This window comes from Lagopus muta, chromosome 5 (assembly GCF_023343835.1).
Source record: "Lagopus muta isolate bLagMut1 chromosome 5, bLagMut1 primary, whole genome shotgun sequence".
Lineage (NCBI taxonomy): Eukaryota > Metazoa > Chordata > Aves > Galliformes > Phasianidae > Lagopus > Lagopus muta.
The window spans coordinates 20,270,231-20,297,352 of NC_064437.1; the positions used below are offsets into that span (position 1 = coordinate 20,270,231).

Below are 27,122 nucleotides of genomic sequence, written 5' to 3' on the forward strand. Positions count from 1 at the left end.
GAGACTCCGGGCCGCCTCGGCCCCGCCCCTCCGTGACGCCGCTCCCGGCGCGAGCCAATCCCCCGGGCCCGGCACATTCAAACGGGGCGGGAGGAGGACGCGAGCCGCGATCGGGGCGCGCGGAGGCGAGACGGAGGGTGAGCGGGGCGGCCGAGGGGAGGGCCGGGGCTTCCTGTCGCAGCGGGGATGGGTCTCCCTCAGGCTGCCCGCAGGGGACGGGCCGTTGCTGGGGCGGCCGGTCCCGGCGCGGCTCGGGGGCTGAGGGAGCGCGCTCCAAAAGCTGTAACTGTGAAGTGTAGCGTTAAAGGAAACTGCCGTTGGAGCAGCGCTTAGCCTGACGCTTCCTCGTCGCCAGAGATCCCTTTTTTTCCCCGTCCGCTCGCTTTTTTTTTCTGCCTGCTGACGATACGATTCTGGGAGAATCGAAAGGCGGGTGACTTCTTGTTGGCATTTCACGGCAGTTTGGTAGCAGCTGACAGGTGTGCAGGGGGTGGTGATGGCGGACCTGTAACGGTGTGTTCCTGTGGAGGCTGGGCGGGTACGGCTTCCCGCTCTGCGGGAGAAGCGTGGTTTCGTTGTCTGCTTGCTTTTAAGACGAGTAATGTGAAAAAGGCGATAGTCATACCGCTTTTCTTTCATCCCTTGGCTTAGTTGTCTTGTGCCTTTGCCGTGTGAGAATGGAATAGAGTAGTCTAAAATAAGATCTTGTATGAAATATCTTTATTAACATATTTTGTTACTACGTTTCATGTTGTGCATCAGAATCCCGGTAGAACCCGCTTTGTTTGCAGTGTTCTGCTGTTAACGGTGTTGTTCTGTTGGTATCTGTCAAACACCACAGGTGTGAGCAGTTCTGAGTGATGGAGGCACGACTTCATGTTCCCTTTGCTTAGGAGTCCGTGGGACTCGCCTGAGATTATGTCTGTGCTCATCTTTGTTACTAAGTAATCCCTTCGGTCTTTGCACTGATGCTGCTTCTTTCTGATGTTTCTGAAGCAAATGGTAGAACTCCATAAAAGGAGTCAAATAGCTGGTGAAAATAGTCACTCAAATATAAATTAGTATTTAAGTACTGGATGTAAAATAGAGGATGCTGATTGTTACTGATATCTGGGAACATACATTTACTTCAGTATATGTGAGGAGCTGCCAGTGCCCTGAAGTATAACTCACATCTGTCATAAACATAATAAAATTCTTACTTTATCTTTCCAGGTTCTGTGAGAAGAAGCAACTAAGTATAATATTTTAGGAAGCAGTTGTATTTACTGTAGTCCTCATGTTAACTTGTTTGAAGACAAAATGCCTGTTCACATAGTTCCTGTAAGCAAGACCTATAAAGTACCACGTACTACCACTTCGCAGAAGATAGCTTCACAAAATGCCTTAGCCAGCAGCAAAATGTTGGAGCAGCAACTGGCATCAAAGGTATCAGAAGAAGACCAGGACAGTCTTCTGTCACGTTCTCAGAATAAGTCTGAGGAAGTAAATAGGACCTATGTGATTTCAGCCTGTAAAAATGTGGATGATGCATCACTTACACTGAAACCTCAGGACAGATTAACGCTCCAGAGGAGAACTAGAACAAGCAAAAATTTGGCATCAAGTAGTGAACAATCTGGTAAAAATACACCCCAGGGCACAGAGAATAAGCAAATGGAGAAAAGGCTTACCCTGCAGAGGCGTGTGAAGAGTGGCTCTGTAGAAAAGAGTACAATTAATGGGAATACCATGTCTGGTGCAGAAAACAGTGTCTTTGATCCTGAAGGAAAATATAAGATTGCACTCCAACGTGGTATTAGTAATAATGATACCCGTTATATTAAACCAAGCTGTAAGTTAGCTGAGAGTCAACAAGTTACAAAGTTGAGTTATCAGTCTAATAGCAAGGATTTGTTTGGCAATGTTGAAAACAATGGCTGTGTGCACTCAAAATGTAGGACGAGCGCTGCTGATGCAAAACTTGAAAAAGAAGTGCCAATATCAGAACAAATAGCTACCTCAAAATATGTTAATCAGATATCAGGAGAGCAGCTGAACAAACAAGGAGATACAAGAAGAATGGATAGAAAGCCAAGGTTACAACAGTTAAAGCATAATAGCTTGGAAAGACCAAGGACGCCAACAAAAGCTTGGACAGAAGAATTTAAGCTTACACCAAAGAACAGCACTTTTCAGGTTAAGTCATCTCTATCTGCTTCAAGTAAACAAACAGCCAATCTTCCAACTGTGTCAGGAAAGAAAACAAGCTCTCCTCCTGTGGGTAGAGGTGCAAAAGCAGACGAGAATGCTGAAATTCTAGCTGAAAGCAACAGCACTGAGAAAGATATTTTCAAAGTAGAAAACAGTAAAGTCGTCGTAGCTGTGCGTGTGCGGCCTTTCAGTAGCAGGTTTGTATCACAGTCTTGTCTCTGATGCTGCCTAATACCTTCTATATTTTTTTCTGGTTTCAGCTGGGGCAGAGTTGATTGTCTTCACAGCGCCTGATATGAGGCTGTGTTTTGGCTTTACGAGTAAACCAGTGTTGATAACACAAATGTTTTATCAGTTGCTAAAACACAGAGCCAAAGGCATTTCAGTTTCTCAGCTTCTGGTGCTGTCCTGCCAGCAAGGGGCTGAGGGTCACAGGAGATGGGAGGGAACAGAACCAGGGCTTAAGCTGGCCAAAGGGATATTCCATACCACTCAGTGTCATGTGAAAAAACTAAGGGGGGTTGGCTGGATGGGCAGCTGCTGTTGGGGAGTAGCTGGGCACTGGTTGGTGAGTGGTGAGCAATTGTGTTGTCCATCGCTTGGTTTGTAAATACATATTATGTTATTATCACAACCTATGTGTTCTACTTCATTGTTTTTTTGTTTTGCTTTGCTTTATCATCTTCCCCCATCCTGCTGGGAGGGGAGAGCATGTGAAGAGCTGCTCAGCACCAGCTGAGCTGATTGGGTTGAACAACAACAGCAGTGTATATTGGTTTCTGTCTTGTTTTTTTGTTTTTTTTATTTTTCCATAGGCTTAATAATGTTTAATACATAGCAAAATTAGCAAATATTTCTACATCAAGGTAAAGGTTTTAAGAGGCTGAATTTGTTTTATTGCAGCCTGAGTCTGTTCTTTAGGTAGTCATCTTCTGAAGTATTTTGAGCTTGAATACTTTTAATTTTTTTTTAACTGATGATTGCCCATCTTTTTATTTTCACGAAGAAATTAACTGAAGAAGCTAATGTAAGGAATGTAGCTCGCCCTTTTTCATCTTTGCATTTATTTTTGTTCTTCCATTCAGAGAGAAAAATGAGAACTTGCTCCCTGTGGTATCTATGAGCGGATCAGAGACATCTGTACGAAATCCAAGCACAAACCAACTCTACACCTTCAGTTATGACTTCTCTTTTTGGTCTTTTGACAAGTGTCATCCTAACTTTGCAAGCCAAGAAATGATTTACAAAACTTTGGCATTGCCGCTACTGGAAAGAGCTTTTGAGGGGTACAACACTTGTCTTTTTGCTTATGGGCAGACTGGCTCTGGAAAATCATACACGTAAGTTCCTAAATACAATTCTTACAGTCTTACTGTTCAGCTGCTTACTATTCAACGTGAAGTATGAAAAGAGATTGTGCTATATATTAGCTATTAGAATGCATTAAATATTGTCACATGTTTTAAAAGAATAAAACAGAGACATTAATATTTACACTTAGGTACAGGTAACATTTACAGGTAACACTGTCCCAGTATTTGCTTTTATGTATCTGATGTTGACTGCAACCAGCCAACCAAAAAAAAAAAGAAACAAAAACAACTTTACACTATCCGAGACAATAATCCCAGACAAATAGTGTTTTGGGATTTGATAGCCAAGCCTATGTACCTTGTGTGTATTTTTCACTAGAATGCCTAGAAAGCTTTTTCTTTTCAACCACACATCTATTTAAACCATTTCCATGATCTTTATAATTCTGGTGAAGTGTTTTAAAATTTTAAATGTGTAGTTGAGGATCTGAAATGTTTTTATCCAATTTAGCATCATGTGATGTTTCTATTCTCTTAATCATAGATATGTAACGTTCACAGCGGCATGATTGTCTTTTTAAGTGGGATCTTAAAATGTACCTGTAGTATTTACTTGCTTTGGCCTAGAAGAAGATATGCTCAGTACTATTGCAGTTGTTATCCTATTTATAGTATTCTTTTTCCTGTGCTTTCAGATTTAAAAAAAAAAAATAAAAATCGCTTACCTTCAACCCTTTCTGTATTTTTAGCAAGGCTGAAATTAGTATCAGTAATAACTGTGTCCTCAGGTCTTATATATGCAACAGTATTCTCACAACTATGTTGCGTAGCTGTGTGAGCTTAGACTCTGGACTGTAGCTGAATCAGGATGGAATGCTGGTTTTCTGCTGTGGCAGAGTTGAACAGGAAACAACTAGGATAGAGAGAAGGGCTTGAGTTATACACTGATGGGATGCAGAGGATGGTATACATACATGTAGATATCAAACATAAATAGATAAAATTCTTGTTTATAGTACTTGTTTATAGTCCTTTTTCAGTTGTTCTAGAATTTCTCTTTGCGTTTTCAACCCATTTCTCAAGGGGGTGAGTCAAGAAAATCAAGACAGATCTCAAATATAATCTCATCCACCCCCCTGCTCAAACAATTGTCAACTTAAATCAAGTTTATTTCATAACTAGTTACTTCTAGTACTTAAAGAAGCATGTGATGTTTTAAATCCATGTGTACAAATAATATTAAAATTAGCTATAAGGAGTTAGAAAATGAAACTAACATTTTGTAATAACTACAGGATGATGGGCTTTGGTGAAGACCGGGGGATCATTCCAAGACTTTGTGAAGATCTTTTCACTCGGATAGCACAGATGGACCAGCAACAGGTAGGATGATTGTGCAGCTCAGCTTATGCAGAATTGTGAGTAGAGTGGTTCAGTTCAGTATCTTTACCTGTTTCATTCTTTTGCTTTATACCCTCATGTTTATCTGCTTATTGATGCCTACATTTTATTGCTGATACAAATCTTTCTGCTAGTAGCTCTGATTAGCAGATTTCTCTGAATAGTCCAAATCAACGTTTGTTTTGCTTCTTTAGTGACAATGTTGTTTAAAAAAATGTAACATAGAATAAAATTCAAAGCACGTGAATTCATCTTTCAGTGCTGTCACACAGCAGTCTGAAATCTGCTTGAGGAGTTTTCCAATTCTGATTTTCTACTTCAGTATTCCTGGTGAAATTACTTAAATGAAAGTTCAGTTATCCCCACCTGAATAGTTAGCATTCTAAAAAATCTCGTTGTAAATAATGTTTCCTTCTCTGTTTTGAGAATAGACCTTTATTCGTACGTAACTCTATATGACAGAGAGGGCTTTGTTATAGAAGGTGAGATTTTTTTTTTTAATTGAGATCACAGTTTCTTTTGATTGGAATTCCTATCCAAATCAAATCTTGTTAAGTGGATTAGTAAGCAGTTGTGACCATTTCCATAGTGCCTTAAAGAAGGGTTACGTTCTGTTCCTCTCAAATTGAATTGGTGTAGCAGTGGTAAGCTTAGGGAATCGTAATGGACAGCAGGATCTCATCATCTGTGTTAGTTTTCAAGGGAGAAAGAATGTTCTAAAAAGTGTCTTGGACAAGATGAATGAACCTTGTTGTTGTTGTTATTAGGTCTTGTATCACCTTGAAATGAGCTATTTTGAAGTTTACAATGAGAAAATTCATGATCTCCTTGTCTTTAAAGCTGAAAGCAGACAGAAGAAACAGCCAGTAAGTTGCCCTCAGAGACAAGTATATACACAATGTCAAAACAGTGGTGTTTTTTTTTTTTTGTAAATGGTCATGTGTAATGGATGAGTGATTATCTTTGTTATCTAAGTGCTTCAGATTGCTAATAAGATTCAAGGTAAACAAAACCTTGCTTGCATGACTTGATCGGTGGCAAGGCATATAAATGGCTTTTGTGTGTATGTATGTGTATATGTATGAATATATACAGCATTGGGAACAGCTTCTAAACCATTCAAAACATCTTTTGAGCCAGTGCACTCCTTAGTTCTTGATCCTATTGACTTCTGAAAATATTTGTTTATTGTTTTTCTTCTGAGATGCTTGTTCACTACTGATCTTCAGTATCTATTTGTGGTCAGTAGGATATTAAGGGGAAAAAAACTATTTGCAAAGGGAGAATTCCTATCCACTTAGTTTCCTTTGTGTGTTTATGTTGCTCAGGTACAGAAAAATAGTATCGTGTAAAAGCTTAGGAGAAATGGCTAACTTCATGCAGGTATTTTGCCCTGGGTAATGTACTGCTTAGAGTTCCAGGGCTGGCAGGAAGTTCGTTTGTTTTGTTTGTTGTTGCTGTTATTTGGTTTTATTTTTATTTCTTAAGAAACTGGAATGGGGGTGAATGGGGGCATTCAGTAATCCAAGTAACTAGTTAAGGATTGTTAGTGAAAACTAGCTTAGCTCATTTTAATATCTGTGCTAGAATTTGTAAAACCATAAGCTAAAGAAATTTTTGTGAATGAAGAGATGAAGAGAAGGAATTCATCATGCTAGATTTATTAAAAAACTAAAGTAAACAACATCAACAAAAAAATCCACCTGCTAAAAAACCACCTGCTTTCTGTGCTTGGCAGTATTGAGCAGTGCACTGTCCAAATCTTGTTTGTAAACCGTGAGTTTTAGTTTGGGAGAGAAGATAAAGTATATTTGACTTGCTGTTGAAATAAGTCATTTATCCAAAACTACAGACTGTTGTCAACTAGTCACGTGTAAAGACTACCTGGTATGGTTTACAGCAGGTGTACATTCAGCTTACTTTTGTCTGTGGTTTTGAGCCAAACTGTTTAAGTTGAAAATGTATATTGCAGCATCAATGGTGGTGGTTTTTTTTTTTAAATATAAATCTCTAACTTGATATCGTAGTTATTTTGTAGTTTTATCCAAATATTCTTGGAGGTAGCTCTGTAAGCTATAATCTAGAGCAACTGCTATGATTTCTTGTGCAGGTAGAAACACTCAGCCGTTGCTATTATCCTGAAAACGTTCTTTTAGATGATGATAATCAACAAAATCTAGCATGAGACTTTGTGTTAAGCATGTACAGAAACTGCCTCTTATTTCTAAGATAATTCTAAGTAATGCACACTTAATAGGTTTTTTTTTTTTTTTTTTTTTCCTCTGATGTTCTTTCCAGCTTCGTGTAAGAGAACATCCAGTGTTAGGACCATATGTGGAAGACCTAACAGTGTAAGTCTTAACTATTCTCGGAAGTAGTCCCTACATCAGAAAGTGCTGCTTTACTGTGTGAGTGACATCACTGGCACTGTTGGCACTAAGAGGTTGTGGAGTCTCACTCCTTGGCAATCTTCTAAAGCTGTTTAGATGTGCAGCTTGTTCTTTGAGGCCTCCTTGAGCAGGAGGTTGGGTCAGATGATCTCCAGAGGTCCCCTCCAACCTTAAGCAATTTGTGATTTAGTAGATGCACAGCATAGACCTGGCATACTGTGTTATTATCTTGAGATTCTAAGTTTTTGTGCTCACCAGAGAATTAGACAGTATATTAATTTCACACAGTCTAGCTTGGCTTGCTGTATTTCCATTGGCTATAATACAATTAGAATTATTTTACAGTCCTTAGAAACAATGGCAGTCTCAGGACAACTGCAACTTTTGTGATGTATTGGTATTTTCTCCTTAACTTAAGAAGTATTTCAAAATGCACACAATAGGTAAAATTGTTGGAAGACGAGTCTGAATCTTATTTTTTCCCTTCCTCTCACTTTAGGAATGTTGTCAGTTCTTACTCAGATATCCAGGTAAGAGTTGTTCAGTTGTATTTCTACTTCCTTATTTATTTGCTGAAAGCAAAATTCCATGGAAGGGAAGAAAAAGGTTTGCAGGTTGCTCAGCACTCTGACGTTTCAGCAGATGTAAAAGTACAGCAAGCACCAGTCCTGTGCCTTGGAGCTGAGCAGACACGTACAAGCATCATGCTCTTAATATAGTGAAGTTGTGATTCCACCCGTATGGATCCATCATCTGTGTCAATAATTTGATTTGCAAATATTTTAAACTGCACTTAACTCCCCAGAGTGCACCAAAAAGTTGATTTTTATTTATTTTTTTTTTTTTTCTCCTACAGAGTTGGCTTGAACTGGGAAATAAGCAGAGAGCAACAGCTGCTACAGTAATGAATGACAAAAGTTCTAGATCTCATTCTGTCCTCACTCTTGTTATGACACAAACCAAGGTATTGCTGGGTGTTTTCTTCTGAATTATCTGTTCAACTCGTGTAGTAGAAAATTGTTTTGAGCGCTGCCTAGAAAATGGGGCAAGTATACATGAATGGGTGCATTTTAACATGGGTTTCTACATAGTTAAATTGTTGTGTTGTTTTTTTTTTTTAACGTACTTTGAGTATGTTCTGTTATCTCTGTGCTTGTATGTATTTATAGAAATCATATAAATACGCCTAGACTGACAGATCTAGGAGTGGTTTTAAGTAGTTCAGGACACCTGTGTCATCCTTTCATCTCTGGGATACAGGCACTACAACTTCCTGTTTGATTTACAGGTACTTAAGAGACAAAACCTGACTTAGTGAGATAATACTGACTTAGTGAGATAAAATAAGTGGAGCTCCTCAGAAGTCTAGTGACTGACAGTTTTCTCATTTACAAGTAACTTGGGTGTGGCTTTTTGTTCTTTAATTGTCCTTAATTGTCCTCTGCCCAATTACTTGAGCCCTGTTATCCTTCAGCTCACTCTTCACAACACTAGATTTTCTTCTATCAGGATTAGTTCTAAGATCTTCCCCCTGGTTGTTTAGATGATAGAGGCAACAGTCAAGCATGAGCACTGAGCTGTAGTTTTAAATGTCTGTTTTTGTGCAGTTCTTGCTTATGCAATTATGCACATGTAAACTCTTGATGCTATGGTTCATTGTGTGGACTTAATCTCCTTAATGGGATGTACATGAAAGTATCCTGTCAAAAAGTAAATAGTAATGTTAATGTTTTTTGGTTTATTTATTTGTTATAAAGTGAAAAGCTTGGTCAATCTCTGCTTGTCCTCAGATATTTTATACTGTTAAAAGCAGAGTTCTCCAATTTTTCCAGGTAAAGTTTGTGGATGAAGAGCAACGTGATCACAGGCTTACCAGCCATGTAAATCTAATTGATTTAGCTGGCAGTGAATGCTGCTCTACAGCTCAGACCACTGGAGAAAGGCTGAAGGTAAATCACAACTTGATATCTGTGGGGAGGAAAAAGATTTTCTTCACAGAGTGCCTCTAACCTTTAACTCTGAAATATCCTCCTCTACCAAGGCTTTTGGACAAGAGTTGTCATAAAAGGACATGTAGCCCTTATGCTTATAAGTTTTTTGTACAGTATTTTGCCAATGAAGGCAAGCAGCCTTAAAGTGTATTTTGACTGATTTGTATGGCAGGCCAGATCTTGCCCGGGAGAGCGCTCCCTTTGCTGTGCAGGCCTAATGATCTTCTGACAGGCATAAGAGTGAATGAGCATGAGCAGCTGACTTGCAAATTAGTGAATCAGATTTTGCACAGTTGGGACTTTGCCATTTTTGGAATTTAAATAAATAGAGTTCCTATTCAGAGACAACTTGTCAACCTGCCTATGTTAGGTTAATAGTTCTTAAGACTATTAAAGACCAGGGTCTCTTATTTCCAAGAGAAGAAGAGTACTTTTGCATCTTGTTTTTTAATCAGTGGTAACATTTGATACAGTATGCATTAAATAAGCATGAGTAAATCAACAGAATCAACAGCATCACACAAGCAAATACAATTGTAGGTTTTTTATTTTTGCTTTGTGTAGGAGGGTGTGAGTATTAATAAATCACTGTTAACCCTTGGAAAAGTCATTTCTGCACTCTCCAAGCTGTCACGAAATGGGAAGAAAACTTTCATTCCTTACCGGGAATCTGTCCTTACTTGGTATGTATGCTCCAGGCTTTTTTTTTTTATGTGGCAGTAAAAGGTTTTCTTGGGTTGTGAATTCTCCTTTCAGAAGCTATTCCTTCCTTTTCCCTCTGTGCGGAAGTAGATTGATAGGAGGAGCTGGGTAGGTATAATTATTCAATCTCTGATTTGGGGCTTAGTACACTTATTGTCTCTCTTCCTCCATGTGTGTTACAGAAGATGTTAGTACATCTATCGGACTGCATCCTCACTTTGGTGCTGCTCCTAGTCCATCTTACCACTGAAGTAATTCTGTATCTCTTTTACATTTTGTATGGTCTATTTTTTAATTACTCTCTTGTTATGTTGTCATGCATCAAAACCTTGAGTTCTGTAATGCTGCTTGTGTTAATTGTGACAGGATTGCTATGAAGTGTTTTACATGATTTGAACTGAGGCATGTGCTTCGGTGGCATAGCAGAAAAATTATTCCCCCATAATGGTGCTATTTCCAAAGTAATGTTTAGGTAAAGAAAAGACTTTGAACATGTGGCTTGTTCTTAGAGCAATTTGTAGGTTTCTGCACCCAGAGCGATTTTCCTTTCTGCTTAGACATCTGAAACTTGCTTACCAAAATGACATACAGGGAGAAATAAACTAGCCTTCTGAATCAAGTAAAAAGCAATATGACCTTTGTGTTCTAAGTTAGCTGACAATCACACTCTAACTACTCTCAAAGTAGCAAGATACAGGTATTTTGTATGATGTACTTCTGATTTCCCATCAAATAAAGGTTATTAAAAGAAAGCCTTGGTGGAAATTCACAAACTGCTATGATTGCCACAATAAGTCCAGCTGCCAGCAGTACAGAAGAAACACTCAGCACTCTTCGCTATGCAAAACAAGCGTGTTCAATTATCAACGTGGCTAAAGTAAATGAAGATATGAATGCCAAGTTAATCAGAGGTGAGGTTGACATCTGCAGTCTTTAAGACCTTTTTTCATTTCTATTAAATTTACTGCTCCTTGAGAGACATGAATACTAATAATTGTGCTGACTGACCACTGATTTCTTTACTCTTCAAATGTTTTCTAATCAATTTTGTTTAGAAAGTCAGACACTATCATCTTTGAGGAAGTTTTTCAGTTTCGTGAACTCTTTAAAATAGGGATACTTTTCTAAATAGCAGTTGGGTGTGCCCCCGAAGTAACACTCACCTTTGAGTATTGGTTGTGTTCAGTTTTTCTTAATACATGCTATTCAACTGCTCTGTAATCTTAAAAATAATTTTCCTCTCTGCTTTTTGAGTATAAACCCTTAACTAGGCTACTAGGATATATTTTTCTTCCTAACATTATGCTGCTTTGTGAGCTGTGGGTGGTTTTCTCCTGTGTGTTTTCAGTTGTTTTAATTTTTGTTATACAAAGGTACGACAATCTCTTTAGCTACAATTGAGAACCTGGAATAGGGAAAGATGTTTTGCTTGTCTTTAAGATATCGGGATGAATATTCTAGTATTGTTCTGAAATATCTAAACTCTATCGTATCTATAGTTTTTTGTTATTTGGTTTTGGTTTGCCTAATGTAGAGCTGAGAGCTGAAATTGAAAAACTGAAGGCAGCTCAGAAGAGTGCTCAGAACAGGGATCCTGAAAAATACAGACATTATTTGCAAGAAATAACATCTCTGAGGATAAAATTGCACCAGCAGGAAAGGGACATGACAGAAATGCAAAGGTAAGGTAGTCAATAACATGTGTTTAAATAGCAAATAGTAAAATCTATATACTTCAAACTTGTTCTTAAGGCAGTGTTATATTTTCCCTTAATATGTTAAGGGCTTGGAAAGCGAAATTTGAGCAAGCAGAAAAAAGAAAACTAGAAGATATAAAAGAATTGCAGGTATGTTTTTTTTTCTTTCACTTTCCCCTTCACTTTACATAGCAAATAATACAGGAAAGATGACATCAGCAATCCTTGCAGAAGAATTAGAGTACTTTCAAGATTTGCTTTCCTCAATGCTGTTTTTTTTTTTTATTAACAGAATGATGTAGATATTGGGATAGATAAAATAGTCTTTTTTGCTGACATCTTTTATCTAGAAAGCAGGAATTGCATTCAAAATGGACAATCGTTTACCAAACCTTGTCAATCTGAATGAAGATCCCCAGCTTTCTGAAGTGCTGCTGTATATGATTAAAGAAGGAGAAACTACAGTTGGAAGGTATACAGCAAATTCAAAACATGACATCCAGCTTTCCGGCGTACTAATTGCTGATGATCACTGGTATGTAGTATTCTTTGAAGTTTTTTTTTTCTTTTATTATCTATGCCAAATTAGGAAGTACTTTTGATCTTGGCTTTGCTTTTGGAGTTGCTCTTCCTTCTGGCAGTAGCAAAATATGGCTTTCTAACTACAGAAGATAATTTTTCCGGTGTTCACTGATTAAGGAAGCTTGCTTCTATTTCTCCTTAGTAAGGTATTAAGCTAAGCAGTTCAATTTTGTTGTATGTTTTATTAATGTATTGAAATCTATTCTGTTCGTGTAAAAATCTTGCACAAGATCCTGATCTAATGATTCTGAGTATGATAATTCTTTCCCATTGAACTTAATGCTTAGTGAAATGCCTTTACAATTCTCACTGTGTAATGTTTGTGTAATGTTGTAACTAAACAATACAAAGACAATTTGCATCCAGAAAAAGGAAAATAAGACACTGTATAAATTATTGATTTTTAGTCTATTGCAATTAACATAAGCTACTGATGTAACAAATGTTTGTTGTTTTCAGTGTTATAAAAAATACTGCCGGCCATGTGAGTATTATTCCACTGAGAGAAGCTAAGACATACATAAATGGGAACTGCATTGTAAACCCAACAGTTCTGCATCATGTGAGTAGCTGACTTCATAACAGAGGAATGTATGCACCTGTGGATTTTGTAGCTGTATTCCTATTCCAATTTCAGAGTACAGTTTTTCTTAGAGGGCTCTGATACAATTAAATTCTTCTCAATTTCTACTCCTATCGTCTCTGTTTCAAGCCCGTAAATCTAAAAGTTATTATAAAATTTTTTTCTCCTTCCCTGTAGGGTGATCGAGTGATCCTTGGTGGAGATCATTACTTCAGATTTAATCATCCAGTAGAGGTTCAGAAGATTAAAGGGCCATCCTGTGGAACTACGCTTCTGCACGATGGTCCGAAAGACTTTGAATTTGCGAAGAATGAGCTGCTTGTTGCACAGAGAGCACAGTGCGTACCTCCTTTTATTTCCTTTTACTAAGTCACGGTTGTTACTGCAACTCTCAAGTAGCTTGAAGTGGTAAGAAACTTATGACCACTCATTATTCTGGTCTATGTGAAAACTGGAAAATGGAATGTTTATTATTAACTCATTTTGTAATGGGAACGCAACTTCCAGACATATCTGAAGTTTACTGTTTACTTTTAAGAGGTGATACCACAATTTAGTCCACTTGCCGAGGATGCTGGCCACTACTGTAGAAAAGGTTAAACTACAGAGATGCCCAAATTAGTGTATCTCTTCAGTTGCACTGTATCCCCAAATATATAATGTCAGAAACCTGCTTGTGAGATTTCAGACAAGCTGAAAAGCATATTCTACAAAAATGAGATCGATGTTACAACTTGGGTCAAATGTGGTGGTGGAGAATTTGAGGAAAAGGCCACGTTATTCTTAGTTGCTTCTTTCTTGGGAATTATTAAACTGCAAGTTGCATTGACTTAAAATATACTTTTCTGCATCTTAATATGATTTTGTGAGTTTCTGTTACAGTTCTTAATTTTGTGAAAGAGATGTAATGAAGTAAAACTGGAAGTTAAGAAGAATGTAAAATACTTTTTCCCTTTCCACCTGTGTCTATTTTCTCTACAAAATGAAAAATACCTAGGTAAAATATGGAAGTTGTAAAATACTTCTTAACTGTTAACACTGGAGACTATTTAGCATTATTCCTTCTGTCACAATAGAAGTGGGTAAGATTAACCTCTATGCAGCCTGTAAGAGATTAAAGCCAGCATTCTAAATGTGTACTTTTAGACTTGAATCAGAAATTGAAGAGGCACGACTCAAAGCCAAGGAAGAAATGATGCAAAGTGTCCAAATCGCAAAAGAAATGGTTCAACAAGAACTGACATCACAAAAAGAAGCTTATGAAAGCAAAATAAAGTCACTGGAAGCAGAGGTGGTAAGTTGCCACTGCATTTTTATAGAAAACTTACCAATAAAACAGAGTAAATCAGAAGGTAGTAAAACAAAAACATTAGTATGCCAGGAGGTAATTGTTGTGTGTTATATTATGGGTTTTTTTGCTGTTTTTTTTCTCTTCTTGTCTTGCATACTGTAACGGTATCTTAGGGAGTGCTGACCCTTGTTCTTCATTTAGAAAATAAATACAAAAATGAAGTCACGATTATTAACTCGAGAAGTAGGTATTCTCTTCAGAATTATCCTAGAAATTTTGCTATATATAATTTTTAATACATTATAATTATATAATTATCAATTATAATTGTGTAATAATATGTGTAATTAGTCATGAAACAAAATAATCCTGTGTAAATTTGATGGAAGTGTAACTCGTATATGAACTAACATAGCTACAAAATTTTATTCTGTATGTCTTCTAAGTTGTTGTATTATTCTAGTATGTGTTGCTCTCAATAGGGGCTGCTTGTTTTCAATGTATTGAAGTGAAAATAAACCTTAATATCCACTTAGGGAGCGGATCAGAAATACTTTAGCAGTGCCATACCTCTTTCTGTCTGTCCTTGATTATGTTAGAGGGAAGAATCTCGTAAGAAGGAAGTGCAAGAACTGAACAATCAAAAGGCTGCAAGTAAAATACAGGAATTAGAGAAGGCAAAGCAAAATCTTGAGCTAGAACTACACTTCAACAAGAAGCGCTTGGAAATGGAGACCCTAGCTACTAAGCAGGTATTTATAAAACAAGAGAGTAAGGTCTCTTAAGAATAAATGTAGTATTAGTCTTTTTTACACTGGTGTTCATGTGTCTGATTTCTGCAACAACTACTATTTCATTGCTTGTTTTTTATGCTACTTCTCTTTTATTTCTGTATTTCTTTTAAACATTTCAGTATCTAACCAAAACAAGAAACCTGCCAAAGATGGAAGATGAAGGGTTTCATACTGATGGCAGATGTGGAAGATGCATTTGATTCTGTTGCAGAAGTCCTTAAAGTAACAGCAGAAAAACTAAGTATAAACATAAGTAAGCACTCTTGAGTTTCATACCATCTTTTTTTTCTCTCTTCCTTAGGCTTTGGAAGATCATACTATTCATCATGCAAAAATACTTAAAGCTCTAGAAGATGAGAAACAGAAGATTGCTGAAGAAATTCAAAACCTTCAGAAGAATCGTGCAAGTGGGAATAGAACTGTGAATGGTAAGTATGTACTTAATGTTGCAGGAGCAGTAATTTCTCTTTTGCACGGTTGACTTGGATTTAATGAGTGTGGATCCTGAACTGATTTTCTTCCTCCGATGCTTTTTTAACAAACATGAAAATTAAGAGTCTTATGGCTGCTACCATCCTTTACTTCTCTGAAACAATGGATCCGAGACAGTGCTAAAATCTCAGGGTGGTTTGGTGGGTTCCCAGCTAGTCTATGTTTACCCTAATTACTTAAGATTTCTTTCTCAGTCTGGCTGAACTAGTTAGGAGTTAATCCACTGGAGAAACTGGAGTAACAATTGCTTCTGTTTAGTCTCCTGTATCAGATTAGCTTACTCTATAGTATCTGATGTGAAGTTGTTATTTTTTACATACCCTTCTCTTGGTTGATTTTTCTTTTGTTTTTTTTCCAAGTGTTGTCTATCTGGGAAGTTTTTTTCCTCTCCCCTCCTTACTGAGAAAATGCAGAGCAGCTAAATGGTTAAATTCCACACAAGATGCCGTGTGTGGTTTTGTTTTGTGTTTTAAACCTTTAAGTTGTTGCATTACACTACTTGATCATTATGTATGTTATTAAACATTTTATTCTTCGTTAGCTCCTCTTAGCTGGAATTCTTTGAAGTTATCTGTGATGATCAAAGAGGCCAACACCATTAGTAGTGAATTAGGGAAAAACACTGTTTTTAACAGGTAAGTGTCTGAGTGAGCTGGTTATAAGTGCATGTGGTGGGGATTCTAGAAGTGCAATCAGCTATTTGATGTTCTTTGAACAGATTTCTGAAGATGACAGATCACTTTTCCCACCTAGCTCTGGAGGAATGTGTAACTTAGTTGTGTTACTTTGAAATCAAGTTACGTTTATGTTAGGCAGTTCATTTTGGATCAAGCATGCTTTGGGGGTGAATGATGCCTACGTCCATCGTGTGTCAGCTCATGTATCAGAGAGGTCCAAAGGCACATGAAGTACATCACTCATTTTGATGAAACTTCTGATCTTGGAGATGTTTTTTCAATGGAAATTATTCTAATTTTGGGCAAAATTGAACCAAGACATATATGTCAGCCACTATGATGTAGCCCTATAAACTTAACCCAATAGGGGCAGTTTGAAGTGAAAACCTGAAGACATGCATGCACTGGATATTGAGCACTTGAGACCAGTTGTTTCTATATAATGGCCAGATATCCTTAGCAGGAGTGCAGATACACACAGTGCAGGAGAATCTCTGCAGTAAACATGGTTGCAATAGTAGGGATGAGTGGGTGTTTTACTGTGGCTTTCAGATGTTTCTGGCAACAGAAGTTTATAGCACATATTTGGTTTTGAGTTTCTTGAGACCTAGGAATTAGTATGGGGTTATGACTGCAAGAATTTTTTTTTTCCTCTTTTAAATACAAATGTATTTAAAATGGAAACTAATATTTGTATTTTATAAGAAACATGGTGTCCTAAACTATTACTGGGCTTGTAATCAAATGTTTCGTCTCTGTATGATCTACCTACAAGTACTTCATATTTACTTCTTTTCTTATTTCCTCAAATTCTCAGGCATGACAAAATTGATGATAAAACAGGATTGGTGTCTTCTGTCCAAGTACAGGTTCGTAACATCAAAGTGCGCATAGCAACTTTCTGGAGCCTGGAGAAATTTGAATGCAAACTAGCAGCTATGAAAGAACTCTATGAGGTCAGTAAGAACTTAGGCAAATCCACTAACTAATGAGCAGTAACATTTTGTTGAAGATATTGCAGTAATCATATAAGGAGAGTCTTGGGTTTGTGGTTTTGTTTTGTTTTGTTTTTTTTTGCTATGTGATCTTAAAAAACAAACAAACAAAAAACCCCTCAATATATACCTGTGTGTGTGTATATATGTGTGTGTGTAATTTGTTGTATATGTATGTTTGGTTTTTGATAGATGTATATCAGAAATTTAAAATCTTTCCCTGCCTTGATCAAAAGGGAAAAAATAAATAAAGTAAAACCAGAAAACAATGGAAGAGAAAACATTCCTTTACAATGTAGTTCTGAGAGATGCAAAAATTTCCAGTGCTAGAAGTATACTGTGTTTATTACTAAAATCTGTTTGACTCTTGACAAAAGCAGAGATTGTGTCAAATGCAAAAATATGTCTAAAACCACTACAAATTTATTTATTTTTATATCTGCTTTTGTGTGAATTACATACACAGAATTTGAATAGATGTTGTCATATGGAGAGAGCTGGGAAGATTTTTACTTGGTATTCCTGTATTCTGTATCTGAAGATGCTGAACAGCAGAGTGTCTTCACTAAATGTCTCGTTTCATTTTGCATTTTAAAAATTTGCATCTCAACCTAAATGTCAGTTAGTTATTTTTTTTAAATTACACATTTCCTAACAAAAAGTAAAACATTAAGGGGGATTGGACTCAATGATCTCTGGAGGTTCCTTCCAGCCCCCACAATTCTGTGGTTCTGTGATTAAATCTACTGCTGTACAGCAGAGCATGATGTCTTCATCCTGGTATTGTATGCTTTATTATCTCTCAGTTTCTACTTAACCTTCCTTCTCCTCTGTTTCCTATATTTCCCAGAGTAATGATAGCAATAAAGCTGCTGATGTATTTTATGACCCTGCTGATGAGTGGGAACCTGACCTTTCAGATGCCTCAGTTTCTTCTCTTTCTGGAAGAAGGTGATCATTTGGAATTCCTTCACTGCTGTTCAATGCAAATCAGAAGTTACTTTGCATAATGATACCTCTGTGCCACTCAATCTTTTATTTATATTTTTTTGGTTTAGATTATCATAATGCCAAACCTACAAATTAGATGAAAAATTAAATTAAAACCAAATTAATGGAAAAGAAAACGTATGTGAGGAATGGGGAGGTTAATACTAAGTGTGAAATCTTACTGCGTTTTACTGTGTTCCCTTGCAAAATGTGTTTTAATATGCAACGTGTTGTTAATGTAATAATAAGAATTGCATTCTCACTGAAGCAGTTTGGAAGATGAAACAGTAGTATTTCTGAGCTTGTGCAAAGCAAGGGATGAGTAACCAGTGCCAGCAGGCTTTGTGTGTAATGGTTGACAATCAGCTGATGATAAAAGCTGTTCTTAATTATCTTCTCAGAGCCATCTCCAGAAATTGATCAATTTACCTCTAGCATAGGATTTTTGATTAACCTGCGGAGAACCTGATGTAAGGTACAATGCGTGTTCAATTAGTAGCACAAGCTGTCGTGAATAGGCACTTAAATTGTTGTTACCATCCTTACTTTTCCCATACACCATGTTAATGAGATCTTCTATTTGCCCATTATCTTATTTTTCCAAAATGGACAAGAAATAAGGGGAAAAGAGGCTCCCCCAGACCCAAAAGTGCATTTGGCCAAAATGTGTGTGAGGCTTTGCAAATCAAGTTTTTAGGTATCGGTACGGAGCAAAATATATTGTTGTTCAGGTTTTATTCATGGCTCTTTAATACAACAGCAATATTTTTTAAAAATGAATTGCAGCTGATCTGAAAACCTTGTGTTTGAAGTTTCAGTCTTGTAACAGTGTTTGTGATTCTAGAATTGTGCAAATTGTTGGTTGTAATACAATGCTAACTGATGCTTCCTTACAGCTCTGCAAGTGGGTTGCAGCTGATTATTGTTATTTTGCTGTAAAGCAGGTCGCTTCAGCTGATGGTAAAATGGTGATCATTCCAAGTAAACAAGTCTGAAAAGAACACAATGAATAAATGTTTTTTTTTAGTCTAAATATTAAATAATGTTGGAACACTTTGCCTTGTCTGAAGCTTCTGGATAGTATCCTAATGTTGTAGGTGTGTATTCTTGAACCTCAGAAGTGTACTTGTTCTCATTCTGCCTCTAGAAACAACTGAATGAGAAAACAAAGGGAAACTGACTTCCTTGCTGCATTGTCAGCAGCTGACTTGTGTCAGTCATGCATACTGGTGAATGAAATAGAATTCCATGTGTTAAGCTAAGATTTGACATTCCTTATGTGTAGTGCAAGGGAGCAAGAAGGACAGGCTATCTCAGGTTCTGTGTTAACGAGTTCAACGAATTGAAAGTGTGTGTATATGTAAATATATATATATATATATATACACACAATTGCCTGGTGGATATTAACATTCACTGATCCTTCAGTAAGAACTAGGAGTGAGATACTTTAAGTTTTTAATATACTGACACTCATCCTTTCCAGAAGTAGGAGTTTCATGAAGAACAAGAGAATTTCTGGATGTTTGTCTGGTATAAAGTTGCAGCCAATGCAGAATACACGAGCATCCTATATATCAGGTACTTGTATGGCAGATCACTGTTCACTTTATACTGAGAACTTGGAAATACTACTTAGTATAATGCATGAACTTGCAATAATCATGGGGGACAAAATGGAAAGTGTCCTGATCATAATGTATCCATGCTCAGAATGCTAATCTGTTAACAGTGGATCTTATTCTTTGCTTCTATAATTATGTTTTCTTAGGATAAAAGCTTCTAACCACCACTTGAAACTGCTTTTTTGGGTTGTTTTTTTTTTTGTTTGTTTTTTCCTAATGAGAGTTTTACTTGCAATGTTACTATGCTTAACTGGAGGTTTACGGGAGAATGATGATAGTTCAAGAAACAAACTGCCAGTGGCTGAATGCTGGTACAGTTGTTGGGAGAATGTGCTTGAATCTTTGCTATTCGTTTAGCTGCTAAGGTTTGCCCTGGCTCTTTGTCAGGTTTTATAAATCTTGTTTTTCCCCAGATGCTTCAGTCTTCCAAATGTGCTTATGTAGTTATTGTAGGTTGGCTTGTTTTCTTCATTTTCTGTCTGTTTTCCATTGTTGAAAAAGTTGGATTTACGTTACAGAATTTCACTATGAAATCTGGACTGACTAATCCTAAAAATTGTGCAGAATTGCGTATACACTTTTAAAGTTGCATGTCTGGCAGTTAAACGTTTCTAAAGAAACAATGTACAATGGTTAGATTTTCTGTCTGCTTATTTCTGTGGAGTTTCATGCCTATGTATTTTAATTTATACCGTACAGGTGCACAGAATAAATCCAGCATATGCCCAAACTTTTTTGATTCTCTTCTTCCGGGAATTTGCAAAGAAGCTATAAGTTCAGCTTTAGATTTCCTGGAACAGAATCATGAAGGAGGAAAGAGCATTGCTGATCATCTCCTGAGTAATTTGTTTACAATTTCTTCAGGAGTTTCTGCCATTTCTAAAGCCTATGAGCAGCAAGATGAAGACTGTCAAAAAAATTGTAAGTCTGGCTTTCATAACCTTTAAGATAAACGTTACCAGTGAATTGCCTTTCAGATGTGCAACCATATGTGAGGTGATGGGAAGAATAAACATTCCTACTTCCATTTGTTGAGGAGACATTCTGAAAATCTCCTATTTCTTTTGTAGTTATCTCTCTTGACCATGATGCTCATTTGTACGGCATCAAAATTACCTGTGCTTTTGACCAGCTTGTGGTACTGATCAAGACTTGGCTTAACAATGTGCAGAAGTGCATTGGATCTATGAAGACTAATGAAGAAATAAAACAGGAAGTAAAGAACTTGGGAGGTTATTTACAGTTACTGTTGCAGGTAAAGTATGCATTTTGGAAAAAAAGAGAATGTGGCTTAGCTGCTGTGTAGAGAAATCCTGTGTATTAAAGTAATGTTAACTACATATGCTAAAAGCAGCCTAGCTGTCACTGCTGTGCTTTTCATCATGTTACAGCATTACAAGCCGCCTGAAGGCTAATTCTATTAAAAGTGTTTAGTATAATATTATCATGTCTCTTTAAGGTTATGAGATATTGGCTTCTATCTGCAGTAGAGAAACAGGTGCAAGTGGGAAAATATGAAGCTGAAAATGCAATGAGCTATTTGGCATTACAAACTTGCACTACACAAAGTGTGTGCTCTTTGAACATATATACTTTCTAGTTTCAATGAATGACATGCTTTTATTTCTAAGGGATGTTCTTCAGATATATCCTCAATGGTAACAGAAGCACAGAGCAAAGTCGACGAAGCAGTAAAACAGACGATGAAATGCATAGGACATCTGGCTGTATTCACAAGAACTGATATTTCCTTTTTTGAAGAGAACACTATTTCTACAGTCAGTTTACAGGTGAAAAAGTTTAATAGTAATAATGACTTTCTAGGTAAGTATGAGAAATACTTGAGCACGAAGGCTTGTCCCAAACAATATCTTTTGAGGAGTTCTTGTTTTCTTTACTCTTATGTATCTTAAAACGTAGGACCTAATTATGAAGTAATTTTAGTGTTGACATTCACAGTTGTTTTGAGTAGTTGTGATTGTAAGTCTAATGGTTACATCAAACAATTTAAGAAATGGAATAAAGTTTTGAGTTCATCTAATACTTCATTTTTATGAAGATGAGTATATGTTCATACTTGTAGTACTGGAAGAGAAAAAATAAAATTCAAAACTACCAAACATGTCCAAATCACACAATCAAGAAGCTCTGAACTTTTAAGTGTGTACAACTTTCATGCACAAATAAGAATGCTATACTTTCAGGATTGCATCTGCACTGAGTTCATACAAGTAGGCATATTTCAACAAGTTCAATATTTTTATCAAGAGTCTCTGTTGATAACACACTGAATTTTCGGAAATCTGAATAAAATTCAAAGGAGCCTCTGTTGTTCAAGAATCACACTTGGCCAAACAGGCCAGCAATGAACAATTGCGTAGAAAACAAAAACAAAAACAAGTGTATTTCTAGTCCATTATGGAAAGTCCGTTTTGTTTCCAAGGTGTAGTGGAAATGCTAACAGCATTTCAGGGTTGGCAGTGGAGGCAAGGGTATCTTGCTGGAGATCCCTTCATATCTGAGGCCTTCCAAGGGTAAGCAAATTTCCCCTTAGTTTCTGCGCCTATGGCTGTTTAGTTTGAGGAAGTACTCACTTGCTGCAGCCAGGAACTTTGCTACTCTGCTGTCATTGCTGCATTTTCCTTTGTGTTACAGTGTTACACTGTATGAGTTCCTTTAATCATGTTTTGACTCTTTGCTTTACAAGGACTTTATACGTGCTGTTTACGATGGAGTAGGCTCGGGGTTGGAGTTGCTTACAAACACTGTACAAGAAAAAGCAAGAATGATGCAGAAAGAACTAGTGAAACAATATCCACAAAATGAGGTGAGATAATATTAAAATTAGAAATTGCTGGTGTGTTTTTAGAGATGCTTTGCCATATTGCTTTATTCTTCTGTAGTTCTTTCTGGAAAGTTTGTGTGGAATAAATTTACAGTGAGTAGCAGAAGTATGAGATAAGAGAGATGGAAGTCTTGCAGAAATTTTTTTCATGTTTCTAGCAAAAGGAGTTGTACAAACTGTGTTCCAAATCACACTTAACTTGCTGCAGGTTATTTTTTACTGGCAGGAGCCTTGTCTATGCTTTGTGGTTAAGTAATGTTTTAACTGATGTCTCCAGCTACTGTGAAGTCAGAGAGAGAACACAAGAGTTTGAGCTTATACCACTGCTTAAAATGGCAGTGGCATAATAATTATAGGAGAACCTTTCTTTAATGGACACTTAAGTTTGCTCATTTGGTTCTCCTATATTAAGGACTGTGAAATTTTGCAGGTATGTGAACTGGTGGAGAACAACGTAAACCATTTTATTTTTAAAAATTCCATCTTATGTTGCAGAAAATTGCTTTTGCTTTTAAGTATTATCCATATTGGTGTGCTCTTTGTTCTGCTTTCTGAAATATTGTTGTACTTCTCCTGTGCCTTGACTCAAATGTATTATGTAATATTCCTTTGTAGATTCAAAGTCAAATTAAGGATAATGCTGTGGCTTTAGCCAGATTCCTTGAAAGCAATGTCTCTCGTTGCAGAAAGGTAAGTAAAATATTTCACCAGATTTGTGCTTTGAAATTGGATTTTAAACTAAAAAGGTGCATTTAACAAACAAACAAAAAAAGTGAGATAACTTTTCATATACTTACATAACTTTCATAAACTTTCATATTCCACTTCTTCCCTTAAGGGCATTCTTGTGTTTGGAACACCGCAGCTTTTCTGGCCACTGCATTTCCACTTAAAAGTGCTTGATTTTATTTACTGTTTCTAGGGTTATTTATATATTCTTCTGTCTTTGTTCATTAATGGCCTGAAGTTCAGTAATTTTAGTGAAACTGGGTAACTACTGCAATAATTAATTGCTGTTGTTGCTGGTTATTTGAATTAAAAGCTAGGAGAGAGAACTTAATCTACCTTCTGAGAACCAAGCCTTTCTTGGGATTTTAGTTACCTTGTTTGTTTTCCCTCCTGTCAAGACTTCTTCCCAGAGCTTTTCAGTAATCTAACATCCCTTTTATTCATTGTTTCAATGGTCTACTTTTGTGTGACTAAGTCTGGAACAGTGTGTTAACTATTAAGGATTGCTGTCATGTATTTGGGTCTCTTTAAATTACTGTTTGTTAATACAGGAAAGAATACAGTCTCACTTAGCAGAAGAAGAATGGCTATCTCAGGAAATAAAGAGAAGCACTAACATCGCTGCGAAATATGTGGAACTGGAGCGGTGTCTATCTGAAGTGCATCAGATTGTTTCTTCTACCTTACAAGGTATTTACCTGAATTATTACCTACCTAGCTAATAACTTGTAGACTAAAGGCGAGCTGTATAGTAAGGAGAAGGAAGGCTGCTTGGTCTCTTGTGGAATACTACCTTTCATTCTGTTTTTGTTTCTCACAGGGTCATTCAGAAACACGAGCCAGCTCAGGAGCTTTGCGGGAGAGATTTCTATCATAGCTGGATATTTTAACAATTATTTCAGTTTACTTGCATTGTCTTCTGCTTCTGCAAACAATCCTTTCCAGAAAACAACAATGCCGTTTCTGAACTTAGATGAATTGGACTCTCTTGTTGATTCACTTATTTTGAGTTTTGAACTTGAACAAGGACAGCTAAAACCAAGACCTCAGGTTGCTTGTAAAGAAACTACTGAGACTGAAGGACGACGAGTTGAAACAGGTGAAGCAGAACTTTCTTGGAAACAGAAGGGAGTTCCAAAACATGCATATAAACTCCAGTCACCACCTACACTTTCAGGGGAGCTCTCACCTGATAGGGTGATAGAGTGGGTATAAAATACTGCTATCAAGAATTCAGGGAAATGTTTTTTCTTTCCGTGAAGTGAAGGTAACATATTACTGAATGCTAATACATACTGCAGTATTGGTTAGTAAATGGTATGAAAATAATAACTTCATTGTATGATATTAAGTGCCTAGAATTTCCCAAGGAAAAAAAGAAATTTAAGACAGAGTTTGAAATATAGTTTTTTTTGTGTTAATAAAAAAAAGGAATTTTCTATTAAATAAGCTTATAAGAAATAATTAAATGCAAAAGTTTGGGGGGAAAAAGCGATGAACAACCAAAGAAAACAGCACTGAAATAGAACTTGATACGATGTAAAGATACTAAAAACTGGTGGGGAAAAAACAGGGAACAGTATAAACATGTTAGGACACTGCATCTTTTCCTTTTATGCCTTCAACTTAGGTGCCTAAAGTTAGGAGTAAGGGCAGTTGGGAATAAGTTAGATGATACAGGTACCTATTTTTATTTTTTCTTAATATTGTTCTCTGCATTATGACCCAGTAGGGCTACAGCAGCTGGAAGGTATTTTTTATGCCTTTCACTGATTGAAATACCAACTTCATTTAAAAAGCAGACAAAAAAAAAAAAACCAAAAACTTTTGTGCTTGTTTATGTAGGGGAAAGAGATATCAAATAGCATTGTCAAGTATTTTATAAATCCTTTGTTTTTTTTGTAGTCTATTGAAAAATCTGGTCTTGAAGTAGCAGTGATGATGGTCTTCAACTCTGAAGCAAGATCATGTTGTGTTGCTAGAAGTTATGTTTGCTCAACTCAGTCTGAGTATTATTCATAGCGAACTAGAAGCATAGCATTTAGTAAATGAAATGCAAGTTATCCTTTGAGGCTGTGGAGTGTTGCACAACTTACAAGTAAAAGTAGAGCGTAAGAGTATTACAGGCATAGGACTAGATGAGGTTCAAGTTTCACACATACAAAGTGAAAAATGAGGCAAAGATAGAAAGTATCTGACTAAATTCGTGTACATGTCTACCTCCTTCACAAGTGTTGTGTAAATCTAAGTGACTCTGTATATGTATGTATATATGTATGTATACATATACATGAGAGTTACTTAGATTTGTAACAGAAACTTAGATTTATAACAGATATAACAGAACTCCCACTGATAAATGCAGAAGGGTTTCACCCACATCACTGATTTTTAGAAGATTGTGCTCTGCTGCTTTCTCATCACATATTTGATTGGCTTACCGTTCTGCCTCATTCTGAGGTATAATTTCTCTAGAAATGTATGTTGTATTCTGGCCTGGACTTGACTGTGCTACTTTCGGAACTATTTTAAAGAACGTGGGTGTTTGTCATACATCAGTATTTCGTATTCCTTTGTGACTTTTACTAGGATGCGGTTTGTTAAAAGAATGGGGAACAGATTTACATCTTAGCCCTTCTTGTGGATTATTTCCTGCACTTTTACTTATAGAATGAGGGGAGCATTACAAACAACGGAGCTCTGCGAGGCTGAAAAATGGCATTTCCAATCAGCTACTTCCTTCTGCTTTTTCCCCATAGATATTCTTTAACCACTTAGCTTTAGTCTGCTTGTTAGAGCCAGTGAAAACTAACAGAAAATATTTATTCTTTAACACTAGATTCCAGGAGACCTGGGCTTAGCACATCTTACAATAGTGCTAAGAAAATTAGGATCTGAAACATAAATATTTTCTTTTATATCAAAGCTTGGAAGGCAGATATTCACACCTGTCATCTTCACTTGTGAGGGAAAGTGTGCAGCATCTTGAGAACGTTGGTCTTTGAGAACATTTCAGGCTTTTAGAATTATTTTCTATGAATGGGCTACAGTGATGGGAGTCAATCATGCTTTTTCTCTGAAAATAAAATGGCTGTTATTTGGCATTTTTGCACTTTTCTGCTTTGGAGGGAAATGAAATCATGCTGAATTAGTAATGTATTATCTGAAAGCTAGTGTACCTTAATACTTTGTCCAAAAACGTCTTGCAGTGCTGTGCTACCATCAAAATTATGTATTTATTATATGTACTAATGTGTTCCTCAGTTGAGATGCGGTATTGCTTAATTGCTTTTTTACTGTAAGACCTTTATTAGACTTTTCAGGGGCTAACAAAGTATATTGAGTTATCCAGTTTTTGTACTTTTTTGAGTGAAGAGGAACTTGGTGTACAAGTACTTTTGGAAATGTGTAATTTTGTATTTGGCTGGAGGTTTTTAAGTACTGTAACTGATTTTTCTGAATCGTTTACATCTGTGCTAATGCTGTAGAGAGTGAATCTAGATCATTTGTAACTTATAATTTTTACAACCTTAAATGTAAATTCCTTTTTGGTTTTCTTCTGTATAAAGTTGCTTTTGATACCTTCCTTTGTCGTACTTGCTGGGAGCTTTTTGAAATACCAAAAGAAGTTATCTTCTGTAGAACTGAAGTGAAAGAAAAAAATTGACATCTTTATCTAAGTTCAGCTCTCCCCTATGAGTTCAGCACACCTTTAGAGGCTGAATAGTTGTGATCTGATCCACATCTATTAATGCTGTAGTACTCTGTTGTCTTCAATTTCTGCTTTTTTAGTGATGTTATGGTTTTTTCAAATGTGTTACTCAGTGATGAT

General features: G+C 36.7%; 1 protein-coding gene across 2 annotated transcripts; it reads left to right on the top strand.

The window, feature by feature from the left end:
- The first annotated feature begins 82 nt into the window (after nucleotides 1-82).
- KIF14 (kinesin family member 14) lies at nucleotides 83-27,122 on the top strand. Of its 2 annotated transcripts, none has more exons than XM_048946417.1 (30): nucleotides 83-137; nucleotides 1,216-2,390; nucleotides 3,279-3,533; nucleotides 4,802-4,889; nucleotides 5,675-5,773; nucleotides 7,206-7,258; nucleotides 7,797-7,827; nucleotides 8,154-8,261; nucleotides 9,130-9,246; nucleotides 9,853-9,971; nucleotides 10,729-10,901; nucleotides 11,525-11,672; nucleotides 11,774-11,837; nucleotides 12,038-12,222; nucleotides 12,729-12,831; nucleotides 13,030-13,190; nucleotides 13,999-14,146; nucleotides 14,743-14,895; nucleotides 15,239-15,365; nucleotides 15,971-16,064; nucleotides 16,924-17,062; nucleotides 17,952-18,052; nucleotides 19,578-19,672; nucleotides 20,416-20,637; nucleotides 20,787-20,971; nucleotides 21,348-21,506; nucleotides 22,424-22,543; nucleotides 23,177-23,251; nucleotides 23,842-23,980; nucleotides 24,111-27,122. In XM_048946417.1, exons 2-30 carry the CDS (start codon nucleotides 1,303-1,305, stop codon nucleotides 24,503-24,505), a joined length of 4,944 nt encoding a protein of 1,647 aa, XP_048802374.1. In that variant the 5' UTR covers nucleotides 83-137; nucleotides 1,216-1,302; the 3' UTR covers nucleotides 24,506-27,122. The 2 variants fall into 2 exon arrangements, with proteins under 2 accessions (XP_048802374.1, XP_048802373.1); XM_048946416.1 differs by lacking the exon at nucleotides 83-137 and adding an exon at nucleotides 265-479.

Bases quoted from the DNA above. Each gene is read 5' to 3' on its own strand.
- KIF14 (XM_048946417.1), top strand. From the start codon at position 1,303: ATGCCTGTTCACATAGTTCCTGTAAGCAAGACCTATAAAGTACCACGT. The intron at 4,890-5,674 runs GTAGGATGATTG...TGTTGTTATTAG, and splicing joins CACAGATGGACCAGCAACAG to GTCTTGTATCACCTTGAAAT. The intron at 20,972-21,347 runs GTAAAGTATGCA...TTTATTTCTAAG, and splicing joins ATTTACAGTTACTGTTGCAG to GGATGTTCTTCAGATATATC.